This window comes from Dasypus novemcinctus, chromosome 12 (assembly GCF_030445035.2).
Source record: "Dasypus novemcinctus isolate mDasNov1 chromosome 12, mDasNov1.1.hap2, whole genome shotgun sequence".
Lineage (NCBI taxonomy): Eukaryota > Metazoa > Chordata > Mammalia > Cingulata > Dasypodidae > Dasypus > Dasypus novemcinctus.
The window spans coordinates 101,611,908-101,628,622 of NC_080684.1; the positions used below are offsets into that span (position 1 = coordinate 101,611,908).

A 16,715-nucleotide genomic window follows, 5' to 3' on the forward strand; every position below is an offset into this window, starting at 1 on the left:
TCACAGAATCATAGGTGCACTCATTATAGACTGGGCACTGTGCTGGGTGTGGGAAAACAGGGTCCCTGCCTTCACCAGTCTTAGAGTCCCGTAGGGAGTCAGATGCTAAACAGGAACACAGATAAATAGGTCACTGTAAATTTGGATCTGTGTTTTAAGGAGAAAATGCAGGGCTCTGTGAAAGTGTAACAAGGGGGCCTACTTTAGATTTGGGAGGGAAAGGGAAGGTTCTCTGAGGATGTGACTTGTAAGTTGAGACCTGAACAAATAAGTTGGCATTAACTGGGAGAATATTCTAGGCAGAAAGAATAGTGTGTGCCAAGACCCCGAGTCTGGAGGAAACCTGATGCAGTTGGGGAAGTGAAAGAGGCCTGTGTGGCTAGAGCCCGGTGTGTGAGACAGAGGTCCGAGGCTGGGGGGGCGGGGCCCTGAGGGCTCTGGTGAGGCTGTGGGCATCATCCTAGGAGGAGGAAGGAATGTGGCCACACTTAGAGGCATTTGTGAGGGGTCCTTCTATTTCTGCCTGGGGCCCAGAGAGACAGAGCAGCCTGTCCAGAGTCACACAGACCACCAGAGAGGGGTCCCACTGAGCTCCAGGTGGAAACTCTACTGTAACCTGCTTCACCCCCTGCCTCCCCACGTGCACGGACCCATGAGCACATGTGCCCAGACACCACCACCAGCCTCCTGCCCTCCTTACCCATTCCACAAGTGACTGGCTTGTAAATGAAAAAGCCAGTATGTGAATTATTAACTGGAAGGAGACTGCTCTGGGGACCCAAGATTTTGCCTGCTGTTCTCTTGGGGGAACCAAATGGGCCCTCAGAAGGATGTCTGGTTGGTCTGGAATTTGAGAGGAAGGGGATTGAATGTTTCTAAGGGTGTTTGATCAAGAGCTTACGGGTGCTGATCGTGACCCTCTGCCATGGAGCACGGCTCTTCTGTGCCCAGATGCTGGCAAGCCTCATTCCTGGGTCCTCTGGGACTCCATGCGGTTCACCACGGTCCCATTCCTTTTGTCATTGGGATCTCACTTGTCCAGGGACGTATCATGTCTTCCACATAAACCCTGGCCTCACTTCAGTGATGGCGGGGAACTTTTTCTACCTCCTGAGGTAGCTGCCTGAAATTCTTGGCAGAGTGGGTATAGCTCATCCCATCATTTGATCTTGAAACCTGTTTCAGAACAGTTTGTCCATTGCCCAGATCTTTCCTTTGGAGCCCATCAAACATACCACCAAATATTGAGACCTATTATGTGCCAGATACTGGTCTGTGTGCTCTCTCAGATATATCTCATTTCTTTCTCCCTCTAAGAGAGGTAGTTTTATTTTCATGTTAAGAGTGTATTTCTCACATTCATTCATTAGAATGCTTTCAAACCCTGGTTCTTCTGTTTAACTCTGGGACCTCCAGCCAATTATGTCACCTTTCTGAGCTGCTTTTTGCATCTGTTAGATAGGCTTGATGACAATCCCTCCTGCCCTCGTGGGGTGAGTTGTGAGCATGTTTAGCATGATGCCATTTTCAGAGTGGGCACTCAGTGACTGTCAGCCATTGTTATAGACGAGGCATCTGGGCCTTGGATGGGAAGCAGCTCACAGGTGAGCGGTGGAACCTGGGTGTCCCCTCCATCACACTGTGCCACTGGGACATTCCCCCTCCCCCAACACTGTGTCCTAGTCGGACAATCTTCTGACGGTATGCCCCTGGTCCCTGGACTTGGCTGAAGGACCTGAGTGCCAGGGGACCTTTGCAGATTTTTTAGCCCAGCTCCTTCTACAGATAAGGAAAGTAAGACCCAGAGACCTGGGCAGGGCAGACACTTGTTTCTGACCTCCACTTCCACCCACCACCAGGCCAGGTAGGGTTCTGCCGCTGCTCCTTGCCTTTTCCCCAGGCCTGCCAGCTGAGACTGGGCCAGCAGCCAAGCCTTTTGCAGTTATTTTTAGAAGTCCTCTGAGAGGGCCCCTGTCTTCACAGTGTCAGCATTTTGGAATCATAGGGGAGGTGGGGTGGACGGAAGAGGACAGGAGCAAGGGTCGTCCCAGATGCTGCTCTGTTACTCATGCTCTGGTTATTGATTGATCTCAACAGGACATAAACCAGGAAGTGTACAATTTCCTGGCAACTGCAGGTGCCAAGTATGGTGTAGGCTTCTGGAGGCCTGGATCCGGAATCATCCACCAGGTAAAGCAGGGCTTGGCCTGCCCTTCTTGGGCAGGGGAGGGTCAAGTTGAGACTCAGGAGGGCTGAAGGGGAATTGTGCTAAATTTCAGTCAGCACTCTGGTTCCTCCTCCTCCATCTTCTCACTGATTTTCAGTATGTCAAGTTATACATGGTTCTTCTCCATGTAAAAAGTTAAAATAGCCTGCTTTGACCATCCCACCTCAAGTAACCAGCATTTTAAGTTTTGTGTGTTTCCTTCCATACCTTCTAAACATGTGTACAAGCATCACTTATCTCCCGATAATATACAGCATTGTAGTATTTTTGGCTTTACTTTTTTCCATAAGTGTTACCTTGTTGCATATACCAGTCTACAGCTTGCCTTTTTCATTTTAATAACAGTGACAGTCAACATTTGATGAGCAGGTACTGTGTGCCAGGCGCTGCACTGAGTGCTTAGAATTTTAACTCCTCCCTGCTCCCCACAGCCCTGTGAGCTCGGTGGTTTCATTATCCACACCTTACAAATGAGGAAACCAAGGCACAGAGAAAGTTGATTCTCGGAACCCCCATCTGGCTAACTGTAGAGCCTGGGTTTGTGTCTAGGCAGCTGGCCCCAGAGTCCAGTGCCTTCACAGGTGGCCTCCCACTACTCGTGTGTTCTTCCCATGTCAGTGCCCAGGGCGCCCCTCCTCCTTTTAGTGTTCTGTAACAGGGAGGCACCATAGGGGATGTGGCCATGTCACCCAGGGCCTCTTCTTCTGGGGCCTCCCCAAGGTCGGTCGTCCTTTGGGTAGACAGTTTTCTCTCTGTTAGTGCGAGTATGTGTGTCTGTCTCCGGAAAGATGTCATCAAGGGTGCCTGGTAAGGACCACTGACCTGGGCTGTGGAAGGTGCGCTGCTCTGTGCTCGGCCTGTTTGCTGTCTGTCCTGTCTGTATGAAACCTGCCTCTGCACCTTTCCAAGGTGACCTTTATATCTCTACCTCCTTCCTGGCCTTGCCTCCAGACCTCTTTCTAGAACTGGCTGAGTCAGGCTGTAATCCTATCCTGTGTGGGCTCCCAGCATTGCCCCCTCTGAAACTAGAAACTAGAGCCGATGGATCACCGCTCTGCCCTTTCAGCCATCACCCTTGCCAGGAAGGGCTCCTGGGAATGGCAGGCCACAGCAGCCTCTGGCAGCCAGAAAGCATCTCTCTATGGCAAGGTTAGGAGTCAGGTGGGACCAGCCTGTTGTGATGAAGGGCACCCTAATCCAGGGGTCCCCATTTAGCCTCTACTAAAAAGGCCAGGCCTTTTAGGTGTCTCCTGAGCCAGAGTTTGGGGCTGTGAGTGGTGGCAGCTCACACCTGCCACTGGCCACCAGCTAAGTGTACAGCCTGATATATTTGTTCCTTAAAGAAAGGAATCTCAGGGATCATATGAGTGCTGTGCACATTACCTTTCTTCCAGCTGTCAGAGAAATCTCCCCAATGCTCTCAGGCCATCATCAGCTTTAATTCACCATCTCCAAATCAAGCCTTACCTCTTCCTCAAGTGCCCTGTCCCTGGTTGGCCTGGCAGATCCTGCTCCATGTTGCAGCTTCTGATTACCTCTTTGAAGGCCCCCTGGCCGTCCCCTGGGCCCAGCACTTGGGGGCCTTCCTTCTCTGTCTGTGGGGACAGGCACTGGGTCTTATATAATCCTCTCGTGCTGTGAGCACCAGGCAGGCTTGGCACAGAGTGAGGGCCTCAGTGTGAATGTGTGCGTGTGTGTGTGTAGGGATGACCGAATTTCTAGTTTTATGTTCTAAATGTTAGGCCTGGTCTAAAATACACCTCTCCCCTTATCCTCACCCCCTTCTGCTTGGTTATATCCAGCAGGCTGGTGAAGCTGCTTTCAGAACTAGCTTCCTCATGGTGCTCTGGGCAGTCCTTGGGCCTGCTCTAAGTTCCCCCCTAAGTGCAGAGCACACTTGCCACCTGCCCGGTGGAGGCCACACTGAATTCTATGTTTGGTCTTCATGGATCAGACTCTTACAACCTGGAGGAGCTTTAGTGGTGACTAGTCTAACATCACTAGTGGCTGAGGCAAGTGAGGGCTGGAGAAGTGAAGCTGTTAAGCAGTGTCCTTGTCAGGAGTTTGTGAGGGATTTCCTCAGTGTTGGCCTCGTCCTCCCAGCTGGCTACTGCACACCAGTGAAGAAACATCCCCTAGAGGGGAGAGCCCTCGAGAGACCCCTCACGCCTGGCAGGGTGTGCTGGGCAGATGCTTCGCCTGAGGCCAGGGCTCTGTGGTTTCTGCAGCATTCGAGGGGCCTGCCCACCCTTTGATGCTCGTGGCGATTTCTAGAGCTTTTTACTTCTGTGATCTCATTTGTTCTTATCCACGTGGGTGGGAGCATAATAGCACCTGACAGATGAGCAGCCAATCCTCAGCTAAAGGATCTAGATGAATAATAAGTTATTGAAATTGTGAACTCAGGCTCTTTAATAGGCATTATTCCATGCTTAATATCCATGATCTCATTTAGTGATCACAATAATCCAGTGAGGTGGGCACTGTTAGCTATTTTTTATAGACGAGGAAACCAAGGCTTGGAGAGGTGAAGTGGCTTGCCCAAGGTCCCACAACTACTAGTAGGCAGCAGTCATGGGACTCCTGGCTCAGGGCTGTCCCAGCAGTGTCCACAGCCCTCAGTGCCTGGCAGGCAGGCAGGGCCGCACTGTGGGAGCTCACCCTGTACCGCCACTGCCTTTCCTAGCAAATGTTTTACGGGAAATGCTCACTGCCCATGCCTCTCCAGCTAAGAGGAACGTACCAGTGAAGGAAACACCGTAGCCTGACTTCTTGTGATGTAGGGAAAGTGATGAAGTGGAATAGTATGAGTTCATGAACCTGACTTCCTACCTCCTAAGACACCAGCTACCCAGGTGGAGAGGGGCCCACGCTAGTGAGCTGGAGGCCCTGTCTTGGGTGTCCAGGAACTTCTCTAAGGGTTCGCTTTCTCTTACATGTCCTGAGCCGGCTTGGGGGAGTGTGCACCAAGGTAGTGTTGGTGTCCCAGGGCCGGGGAGCACAGAGACTGGCAACGGGGAGCAGCAATAGCTGCACCTTTCCTTCTTGGCACCTCTCAGAAGCAGCAGGCAGAGTAGAAAATCCATGGGCTTTGAGGACTAAAAGAGCTGGGTTCATGGGTGGGCTCTGTCACTTATGTTTTGTGTGACTAAACAAGTCACTGCAATTCCCAGAGCTGCCTCCAGAATGCTGAGGTTGGAGGCAGCTTTATCTGTACTTGAGGGAAGTGGACTTGGCCCAATGGATAGGGCGTCTGCCTACCACATGGGAGGTCCGCAGTTCAAACGCCGGGCCTCCTTGACCCATGTGGTGCTGGCCCATGCGCAGTGCTGATGCGTGCAGGGAGTGCCGTGCCACGCAGGGGTGTCCCCCGTGTAGGGGAGCTCCATGCGCAAGGAGTGCGTCCCCTAAGGAGAGCCACCCAGAGCGAAAGAAAGTGCAGCCTGTCCAAGAATGGCGCCGCACACAGGGAGAGCTGACACAGCAAGATGACGCAACAAAAAGAAACACAGATTCCCGATGCTGCTGGTAAGGATAGAAGTCGTCACAGAAGAACACACAGCGAGTGGACACAGAGAGCAGACAACTGGGGGGTGGGGGGAATAAATAAAAAATCTTTAAAAAAAAACTATCTGTACCCAAGTTCAGCAGTGGAAAGCTCATGGCCATTGTGTTTCTGCTGGGTGCCCAGCACTTTCTTAGGTGTTTGGTGGGGGCTAGAGCCTGTTCCTGAAAGAATTGTCTGTCCTCATGAGACACCAGCAGGCATACCCCAGACCCTGTGCAGGCCACCACGCGAGGTTGTAGGGAGTGTCTTACCATGGGCACCTTTGTTCCTCGGCTTATCACAGACCACATTCTTCTGTTCGAGCTCATCTGGGTCATGCCACAATGCTGGGGTTGAGGTGGTAGAGGCGTTCTTATTCCTGTGCCACAATGAGGAAACTGAGGCACAGCAAGACCTTTACAGGCCCAAGTCCAGCAGTCAAGAAGCAACAGAGCTGATGATGAGCCCAGGCCACTTGTTGCCCAGAGCCTGTGGGGGGCAGCTTTTCAGGCCCCTTTGGGGCCCTATCTCCATTTACTGATGAGGGCTTTTAAATTTAAGATCTTGGATTCTTTTTCAGATCATTCTGGAAAACTATGCATACCCTGGAGTTCTTTTGATTGGCACTGACTCCCATACCCCCAATGGGGGTGGCCTGGGGGGCATCTGCATTGGAGTCGGAGGTGCTGATGCAGTGGACGTCATGGCTGGGATCGCCTGGGAGCTGAAGTGCCCCAAGGTGAGGGGTGGGGAAGGACTTGTTTTTGGGTGACCACAGGGAGATAGGGATGGGGTAATGAGTGGGAGACAATGAGATTGGAAAGGGATGAGGGACTCAAATCTTTGGGAGGGAGGTAAGGATAAGCAAGCAGAAATGAGAATTCCAGCAAGAAAGCTTCCTAGACCTCCTAGTTGGAACATGGCCCACGGGGCCTGTAACTGCCGTCTCGCCCACCTGTTCAGGTAATCGGTGTGAAGCTGACAGGCACGCTCTCCGGCTGGACCTCTCCTAAAGATGTGATCCTGAAGGTGGCGGGCATCCTCACGGTGAAAGGTGGCACAGGTGCCATTGTGGAGTACCATGGGCCTGGAGTAGACTCCATCTCCTGCACTGGTGAGGACGGGTGCCACGGGACGTGGCCCTCAGCCTGCGTTGAGCAGTAGGCACCATGAATGGCTTTGCCCTGACGGTCTCTCCAGTCAGGTTGGGGGCTTGGGATAGACCCCCTGGCTGCCTAGGAAATTCATTGCTTGTCATGGGCCCTTGGAGGTTGAGGGGAGGTTGGAGACACCTCTAGAGATTGTCTAATCCAGGTCCCACGTTAAGCAGATAAGGAGATCAGGGTCCTCTCTCAGGGATGGCATGTACTTCCCTCTGGCCACACAGAGTTAGGGCCAAGCCAACAGGGCTCCAAGGCCTGCCTTGGGTGATCCAGATGAAATACCCAGAAAGGATGGAGGTGGAGGCGGGAGTGGGGATTCAGATTCAGGGCTTCATTCACAAAGCAGCTTCGTCCCCACATCTTCCCTTGGCTGGAGGTTGAGCCTCATTTACTTCCCTTGGATTAACAATTTTAGGAGCCCCCTTAGCTTCCAAGACTAGTTAGGAGCCAGCCCCCTTCTACCCATCGCTCCTGGTGACCTGGCCTCAATGCCGGCCCCTGGAAATCCAGGGGGACTTAGAACAAGCTTTAGAGGTGGTCTACTCCAGACTTGCCCAGGTGCCTGCCTCAGCTGCACAGTAGCCACAGAGCTGTTGTTCAACTACCCTTCCATCCCGCCGCTCTGTTGATGGGGCTTGCTCTTTCAGACAACCCTTTCTGTCGTTGAACAGCTCAGTTGGGAAGTTGGTACCAAGCACATACCCATGTCCTAGCAACCCCCAGAGGCAGCCATCCTGATATTGTTCCAGACTTACTGCTGCAGAACCTGAGACCCAGAAACATTTCCACACAGTGCATGGCGTGGCTAAAAGAGGGCAGGCCTGGATACAAGCCAGGCGGAGCTGCACATGACAGCCAGCACCTGTGTGTCACGGCACCACCTTGAACCTCTCTGAGCCAGTTCCCCTGCAGAATGGACGCTTGTACCAATTGGGCAGTGTCTGACCAGGCAGTTATCCTTACAGTGCCTGTCCATCGGCCAAGCAGGCAGTCCAGCCGGGACTAGCACTTAGCTTGTGGGCCGAATCTTGGTATTCTCTTCACTCTACCCAGCAGCTGCTCTGAGAGCCGGGACCCTGAGCTCTGTTCCCCTTGCCATCCCTTCACTGCCCCTTGCCCCTTGTCTAGCCCTGTGAGCTTGAGAAGAAACGAGGCCAGCTCCCTGGTGCAGATGCACGTAAACATCCAGCCGGTGTGTGGGGCCTATGCCCAGCTGCTCAGCTCCCCACGGCTCTTTCCCTGCAGGCATGGCGACAATCTGCAACATGGGCGCCGAAATTGGGGCCACCACTTCAGTCTTTCCTTACAACAACAGGATGAAGAAATACCTGAACAAGACAGGCCGGGCAGGTGAGCCTGCAGGGTGGTGGGACCAGGCAGTCGTGTTACAGGCTCCTCCCTGGGACACCCCTGAGCAACACTGTCCTTATCCTGCTGTCTCCAGACCAGTGCAGAGGTTCTGAGAAGCCCCTCTGAAAAGTTATGTGTGTCACCAAATGTTATGTGCTGTTGTTTCTTCCTCACTTCCCCTCCCCCACCCCATCCTTTAGTGATACTTAAGGGTAATTGTTTCTGAGTAGGGTGTCTTGTCATTTTCATGAGCTTCTTGAAGAGGCATGGCATTTAATTTTGAGATATCCCTGCTTCAGGATTAGAATTTGAGTTTGACCTGGGAGGATGTCTGCCTACAGGTTTTTCTTGGCCTGGTCCCTGGTGCCCCCTACAGGAAATCCCAGAAATTACACAGATCTATTGTTCATAAATAATTCCTGCCATACCTGTGAAAGAAGGGAAAACATTGGGAACAAGAACCACCTTCGCAGACTCCTCTGTGGACCTCCCTGAGTTCTTGGCTTCTTTGAGGCTCAGAGCTGGGAATGGGGCCTGTAGGAGGCATGGTTGGCTGGTTGGGTGGAGCTAGAGGCCAGGGGCCAAGATGAGCACTCGTCAGTTTGCTTCCAGCTTCTGAGCACATGAATTGCTATCTGGAAGGCCTTTCCCTCCCTTTCTTACTGAGTAGCTTCTTCACCTACTCATCTCCTCTGGTCTCTTCCAGGAAGTCTTTCCTGACTCTGGACCTCAAGGCTGGAGCTTCTCTCGGTCCCCATGTTTCTGTGTGTCTCTTGGATATCCTGTTGTAACTTTCAGTTCACTGATAGTTCCTGGGCTAGATTGCAGGCTTCTGGAGGGCAGGGACAGCGTTCTGTGCTATTTGTTTTGTTCCTTCATTTGCCCGGGTAGTACCTAGAACCCGGCATTCTGGGTAACTGCTGGCTGGACGGGTAGCCCAGGTTTTGTTGTGCACACATCAGTCCCTGCCCTTGTTAATTTCAGACATTGCCAGTATAGCTGAGGAATTCAAGGACCACTTGGTACCTGACCCTGGCTGCCATTATGACCAACTGATTGAAATTAACCTCAATGAGGTAAGGAAGGGAATTGGGCCGAAGGAATTTCTGAGGGTGGGAAGTTCAGTCCCATCTATTGGCTTCTAGTAGCTTCTGTGTTCTTGGCATTGGGGAGAGCCATTGCGGGTCCCTACGCACACAACCAGGAGAGCCCTTGGGCCTTTGATGTCCTGATTCCCTTGCAAACTGTTGCCTGAATTAAACTTCAAATAAACTGGAGGGTGGTTGGAAATGGAGATGAATGGTTACAACACTGCGCATCTGTTTGTCCCAATAACAGCTTTTGCAAAAGCCAGCATTTTGCCCTAGAGAGATTGCTTTGATGTCAGAGCTCCTAGGCCTGCACCAAGGGCAACACCTGAGATTCCAAAGCCTGAGCAGGCCTTGGCAGCCTGAGACCGAAAGGCCAGAGCGGGCATTCACATTGCCAGAGGAAAGGCAGGATGGAGAAAGAGAGCCAGTAGAGCTGAATGGCCGAGGGGTTAGGCCCTGAAGCCGGTCTGCATGGGTTCAAATCCCGGTTCTGCCACTTAAGCTATATGACCTTGGGCAAGATATTTAATTTCTCATTCTGATGTCAACTGCAAAACGTGAGAAGGTCATGGGAATTAAAGGAGTTAATTCATATGATAATTGCTAATATTTATGGAGTGCAAACTGTGTGACTGAGTGCCATTTTGCTGAGTGCATTGTTTTTTTTGCCTCTTTATTTTTCTGAGAAAATTTCCAGTGAATTGACATCTTAAATGTGCAGTTTGATGAATTTTGATAAATCTTATCTGTGCTTCATCTACCACTCTCAGTAAGATATATTTCAATCACTCCAATAAGTTTCATTTATTCCCTTCCAGTCAGTTCTCACCCTTCCCCCATAGTAAGTACCTACTGATATCTTTTTTTTTTTTTAATTTTTTATTGTGGTAGCATATATACAACCCAGAATTTTCCATTTTTACTGCTTTCAAGTATATAATTTGAGTGCTTTATATTAATAAGAATCATCACATGTGAAGCATTTGACCTAAAGTAAGTTTTTGTTACAAAATTCTGAAGGCAACTGTCATGCGTCAAGATGATGAACCTTGAGTCATTCCATGCCTCTGCCATCTAGCTCTGTGCCCTTGATCAAGGCAGTCACTTCTGAGCTCCGGTGTCTCCTCCTGCCTGTGGCCCCTGCATTGGCCAGTGGGCCAGGTGCAGGGCTGGGGGATTCCAGGAGCTGGTGCCCCTGGTGCCTACTGGAGGTGTGCTCAGGTGGTAAGGCTGGACCCAGGAGAACAGGGCCTGGCTGCCCAGGGCCTCTGGGCCTTGGTGAGGGTGTCTGCATGCCAAGATTTGTTCTCTCTGCTCTCTTTATACTCCTCGTATCTTTGTGTTTTTCAGTTGAAGCCACATATCAATGGGCCCTTCACCCCCGACCTGGCCCACCCCGTGGCAGAAGTGGGTACTGTGGCAGAGAAGGAAGGATGGCCTCTGGACATCCGAGTGGGTGAGTGCCTCCCACCCCGGTCAGTTTCGCTAAGGGGTCAGGGCTAGTGCACTCGGTCTGTAGAGGGTCCCTCTGCTGACCACGTGGCACCTCTAAAGCAGGCACTTCCCACAATAGTCTTTTTTTTTTTTATGGCTTTTTTGTAAATTAGTTTTTCTTAGGGTGAAAAGTATGTGTTCACTGACAAGCAAGAATTTCATCCCTCCAGCCAGAAACAAGCTCTAGACGCACGCCGTTACACAGACCTTACATACACAAACACACTGGCCTGTCAGTGTGAGAAGGCCAGCACATTAGGGAGCAGAACAGTGTTGCCGCCACGAGCATAGGCCCTGGAGCCAGCTGCCCAGCCTGGGTTTGAATCCTGGCTAGGCCACTTAATGGCTTTGTGATCTTGAGCAAGTTATTAACCTCCGTGCCCCGGCTGCCCATCTATAAAGTGGAGATAGTAGTCATACTTACCTTCAAAGTTGTTGGGAGGAGTGAATGAGTTAGCATTTGAAAAGCGCTTTCTACAGTGTTGGGCATCAAGTAATTGCTCCATAATAAGGGTTCATTCTTATTAGTTGATGTAAATTTAAAGAAATGCCTTTGGTGGTTTAGTAATTAGGAAACAAGTCACAATAAGAGATTCTCTTGATAGCTACACAATGTAATGTCATCCAGTTTTAACTGACTTTCTGAATAACTGATAAACTTAAAAATAACTTTTTCCCTCTGATTATAAAATAAAAAATTATAGAATATTGAAAAGTATAAAAGAAAGATAACCTCCTGCCCCCCTGGCATCTTGCTGTTGTGCACACATGTGTACATGATATTTTGGTAGAAATGGGTCAGACTCTTATATATGTGGTCAGGGTTGTGTTTAATGGCTACATCAACTCCCCTCCAATGGCTGGGTCCTTTATTGCTGGATATTTCAACTGCTTCCAGGTTTTTCTGTTAAAAACCATCTTTGGCCTTATACTGTTGAACTTTTCTGACCCAGGTCTAGAAATTTTGAGGTCAGGTGGAGACCTCCAGTCACGGTCTCTTCCTGACCTCTTACCCCTGCACCCACAATGCACCAGGGCTGATCGGCAGCTGCACCAACTCGAGCTATGAGGACATGGGACGCTCAGCAGCTGTGGCCAAGCAGGCACTGGCCCACGGACTCAAGTGCAAGTCCCAGTTCACCATCACGCCAGGCTCTGAACAGATCCGCGCCACCATTGAGCGCGATGGCTACGTGAGTTCCCAAGTGTTCTAGCCCCTGGCTTCCCCCACCCCACACTCGAGTGATACAACTTCAGGGCAGAATAAGCCACAGCAGCTGCCCTAGGTTTCCAGTGCAGCTCCTCACCCCTTGAGCTCCTGGACCACCAGGAGCTCCCACCAGCCACCTGCCTACCCCTCACAGGCCTGTCTCCTCTCCTCTGCAGGCACAGGTTCTGCGGGACGTGGGCGGCATCGTTCTGGCCAATGCCTGTGGTCCCTGCATTGGCCAGTGGGACAGGTGAGAGGTGCCTCTTTGGATAGGACAGCCCCGTGTCCTGGGGTATGGACCCCAGATTTTGGGGGAGACATTTTTGGACTGGGGGGAAGAGACTCAAATCCCAGGCCTCTAGCTTCAGGGACTTTTGCTCATTTGAAGATTTTTCCAGGTAGGACTTGAAATTTGGACTGGAAGTAAAGAGGAAGAGGCCTAGACAGGCACTGAGCGAGTGGTCCCTTGGCTGAAGCCAGGACTGTCAGGAAAAGAGCCAAAGAGACCTCAGGCTAACGGACTCAGCCAGGGTCTATGGGTGAGAAGCTGCTTGAAAGGAGGCTATAGCCCTGCAGGAAGCGTAGGCCCTAAACTGGGCTCTGCCTCTGCTTATGTGTGGCTTCAGGCAAGCCTCCGTGATCCCTGAGGTTCCAAACCTCTTGCTCTGTACTGTGAGTCCCAGGGAGGAGGCACTTTTTGGTGGTCCTTCCATTTATTTCTCCCTCCCGTCATAAATTAGGCACGTGCAGTGCTCTAGAAAGGCCAGGTGACAAGACCAGACATCCCTAAACCCTGTCCCCTCTGACCTGGCAGGAAGGACATCAAGAAGGGGGAGAAGAACACCATCGTCACTTCCTACAACAGGAACTTCACAGGCCGCAATGATGCGAACCCTGAGACCCATGCCTTCGTCACATCCCCTGAGGTGAGACTCACCCGCCCTGGCACTAGCCTAGGGCTGCCTCTGGGCCCTGCTCCTGGTGGGTCAGGTGAGATAAGAGATGGGCCTTGTGGCAAGAGCACCTGGCCATCCAGGCAGCTGAGGGGGCACTGGCATCAAGGGCAAGTTGTCCAAGCAAAACCCAAGAGCCACAGGCCTTCCCCAGCCCAAGTGCCTACTCCCTGGTGCAGCTGCACCTTGGCTGGGGCCTCCCAGGGTGCTGGGCCTCTCCTGGTCCAGGTTGTTGCCCCTCTTTCCTGTGCTCTGTCTGGTACACCTGTGCGTGGGGAGGAGGAACGCTGAGTAAAGCAGTGCTGGCCCTGCTACCACAGAGATCCCCTGTGTCTGAGGTGCAGGGCCAGCTAGCGAGTGAGGTAGAAGCTGGACTTGCCCTTAAATGGCTCAAGGTCATAAAGATACTCCTACATCTCTGGTTTCTGAGAACTTGGAAATTTCCTGGGCCCCATTCTCAGTTGCAATGTAGGCTTCTGTTGGAGCTGACACCAGATGGTATTTGGTGCTAACCAACAAACTGCCACCTCCATTTCAGATAGTCACAGCCCTGGCCATTGCCGGCACCCTCAAGTTCAACCCAGAGACTGACTTCCTGACAGGCAAGGATGGCAAGAAGTTCAAACTGGAGGCTCCAGATGCAGATGAGCTTCCTCACGCGGTGAGCAGGGCCACTGCTGCTTGTTGCATGGCCAAGGCACTTCCTTCCCAACTCCCAGGAATAGGGCCCAGCATCTCGCCCAGCCCCTCCTGTACACTTGTTAGAAGTGAGAATGAAGCACCTGGGAGAGGTGCAGGGGACTTGCCTCCTACAAGAGCCTGTCCTCATGGAGACTGAGGACTCTGCACCCAGTCTGCCCCTGTCCCCTGCTGCAGGAGTTCGACCCTGGGCAGGACACCTACCAGCATCCCCCCAAGGACAGCAGCGGGCAGCGGGTGGACGTGAGCCCCACCAGCCAGCGCCTGCAGCTCCTGGAGCCTTTTGACAAGTGGGACGGCAAAGACCTGGAGGACCTGCAGATCCTCATCAAGGTGGGCAGTGTGGGGACAGGCCCAAACAGCCTGCCCAGCCAGGTGGCCCAGGTTCCCCCATCTTCAGGAAGGGCTGTGGAACTGCTGCTCCCTGCCATGCACCCAGGCACAGGTAGAGGGCAGGGTCGATATTGAGGTATGAGACAGGAATGGCGATTCGACTGCAGAGGACAGGGGCCTCTGCTCTCTTCTCCACGGCCCCTGCCAGGCAGAGCTGGATCTGCCAGCTGCATTCTGGGGCTCTTGGCCATCTAACGGCCGCTGGGGTGTGCGGCCCAGGCAGGACGGGAAGGGCTCCTGCGGCCTTGCACACCAGGTCTGCACACCTCTGGCTCGGCGAGGGAGGCTCCAGAAGTCGCCGATTCCTCCTGTCAGCCGTTTGTGGATGTGGGGGTGAGCAGACGCCAGCCTTTACGACATGGCCCGCATCCTTGGCCTGCGTCCCAGCCCACATCAGGCATTACTTTATGCAGCCTGCTGAGGGCTGGCTCCAGGTGCTCAGGGCACAGGCAGCATGATGAGTCTTCCAGCCTGGGCCTCTCAGCTGGGAGCCTCGGCGCAAAGGGTGAGGGGGCCTTCCCTGTCCAGCCTGTGCCCCTACTGAGCATCCTGTCCCAGGAGGGCACAGCCTATCCTGGGGTCTCACTGAGCAGCCTGAGGCCTGCCTTGTGGGGGTGGCTGATGGCCTTGCCTAAGCCACTTGGCTTGAGAGTCTCCTCTTAGCCTGCCCTGCTTCTTTCCTTGTGCCTCAGTCCTGGGCATGGGGGCCAGCTGTCTGTCTCTAGAGGGCTTTTCCTTTCATCTGCCACTCAAAAGACCACGCTTGACCTCTGGCCTCTGCTTACCCACCCAAGGTCAAAGGGAAATGTACCACTGATCACATCTCGGCCGCTGGCCCCTGGCTCAAGTTCCGTGGGCACCTGGACAACATCTCCAACAACCTGCTCATTGGCGCCATCAACATTGAAAATGGCAAGGCCAACTCTGTGCGCAACGTTGTCACCCAGGAGTTTGGCCCTGTCCCCGACACCGCCCGCTACTACAAGGTAGGTCAGAGTCGGTGGGGGACAGAGTTGGGTGGCAGGGAGAAGGAGGACGTGCAGAGGGAGACCAAGCCCAGGGAAACTGCCAGGAGGGTGACACTCACCCAGCACCTCACAGGGCTGGGCCTAAGGTGCCACCGGGCAGGGGAAGGAGCTGGGCTTAGGAGGCCCTGCCCAGGGGGTGGAGAGAGGAGCACTCTCAGGAGACGCCTGCCCCAGCCCTGAGAAGAGGGTTAGGGATCAGGAAGGAGAGGAAGGGAAGGAGGCCCACACTCAACAGGCAGGCAGAATCCCAGGCCAGGCCGGGCCCAGGAGGGAGGGACCTCTAGAGGCCAATACTGCAGGACTCTCCCTGCTCTGAGAAGGCTCACAGGGCTCCCCCCACTCCAGCTTGGGCTCACACACTTGCCTCCATCTGAAATGCCCTTTCAAAACCTCCCACCCTGGAGCACCAGTGCTGCCTGCCCTGGCAGGCGTGACCCGGACACCCTGCCCCGGGCTCCACACCCCCGCCGTGGCCCTCCACCAGTCTGCCTCCGTTCTGAGCACCTGTGGCAGGGACACATCTGCCTGCACTCACTGCAGGCAGGCCCATGTCTGATCTACCTCTGACCCCTACCCAGCCCTTGGGAGCAGGCAAGGAGGGCAGTGGCCTTTCCGGGCCCATGACCTGCCAGCCTCAGGGTGCCCAGGGAGTAGGCCGGTGGGGGGTGATACTTCCTAACTTCACTTCCCACTTGCCTGACAGAAACATGGCATCAGGTGGGTGGTGGTCGGAGATGAGAACTACGGCGAGGGCTCAAGCCGGGAGCATGCTGCACTGGAGCCCCGTCACCTTGGGGGCCGGGCCATCATCACCAAGAGCTTTGCCAGGATCCACGGTGAGTGGAGCCTGCACCCAGCCCCATCTGCTTCCCCTCACTGGCAGCCCGAGGCCACCCAACCTGCTGGAGCCTGTATGCTTGGCTGCCAGGCCGTGTCCACCGTGCCTGCGGTCACCCCCACCCCGTCCCCCTTGGCATCAGCCCTCCGCCCCCTTCTCAGGCTTGCCTGGAGTGCGATAACCCACGCTCCTCACCCCAGGAAGCACAGGCTTGCTTCCAAGCTTAGAAGACCAAAGATGCAGGGTCAAAGGGTTTCTCCTGTGACTGTGACTATGAGTAAGGCCCACCTGATGAAGGGGAAAGCCCCCCGTCATCAGGAGTGGAGCAGGCCTGGGCCTCATCACTGCCCCAGGTTTGTCCCAGGTACCTGGATTCGGGGTGCCTCTCCAGAGCCCTGCCCCAATTGAGCAAAGGAAGCTCTCTGGGCTTGGCAGCGAGGCTCCCCACATGAAGAGGCTGACTGGATGTGCCCTCTGGCTTCCAGAAACCAACCTGAAGAAGCAGGGCCTGCTGCCCCTCACCTTTGCCGACCCAGCCGACTACAACAAGATCCACCCCGTGGATAAGCTGACCATCCAGGGCCTGAAGGACTTTGCCCCCGGCAAGGTCAGGGCAGGGAGGAAAGGAGGGAGGGCAGGCGGGCAGGCCCTTCTGTCTTCCCCGGGCCCTCCTGAGGGGTGGGGTAGGGGCAGCCTCTTCCCTTCCACACCTACAGCTCCTC

The 16,715-nt window shown here is 53.6% G+C and overlaps 1 protein-coding gene across 1 annotated transcript in view; it reads left to right on the top strand.

Annotated features, from left to right (window-relative positions):
* The window catches only part of ACO2 (aconitase 2), a 69,253-nt gene that overhangs the window by 51,659 nt on the left and 879 nt on the right, over nt 1–16,715 (top strand). The window contains exons 4-17 of the mRNA XM_058309195.2: nt 2,098–2,190; nt 6,355–6,513; nt 6,738–6,888; nt 8,183–8,287; nt 9,272–9,363; nt 10,729–10,834; nt 11,908–12,065; nt 12,259–12,332; nt 12,897–13,008; nt 13,574–13,696; nt 13,912–14,067; nt 14,922–15,113; nt 15,859–15,991; nt 16,479–16,600. Of these exons, the coding sequence (XP_058165178.1) occupies nt 2,098–2,190; nt 6,355–6,513; nt 6,738–6,888; nt 8,183–8,287; nt 9,272–9,363; nt 10,729–10,834; nt 11,908–12,065; nt 12,259–12,332; nt 12,897–13,008; nt 13,574–13,696; nt 13,912–14,067; nt 14,922–15,113; nt 15,859–15,991; nt 16,479–16,600 (1,776 nt within the window). The remainder of the gene's footprint in view (nt 1–2,097; nt 2,191–6,354; nt 6,514–6,737; nt 6,889–8,182; nt 8,288–9,271; nt 9,364–10,728; nt 10,835–11,907; nt 12,066–12,258; nt 12,333–12,896; nt 13,009–13,573; nt 13,697–13,911; nt 14,068–14,921; nt 15,114–15,858; nt 15,992–16,478; nt 16,601–16,715) is intronic.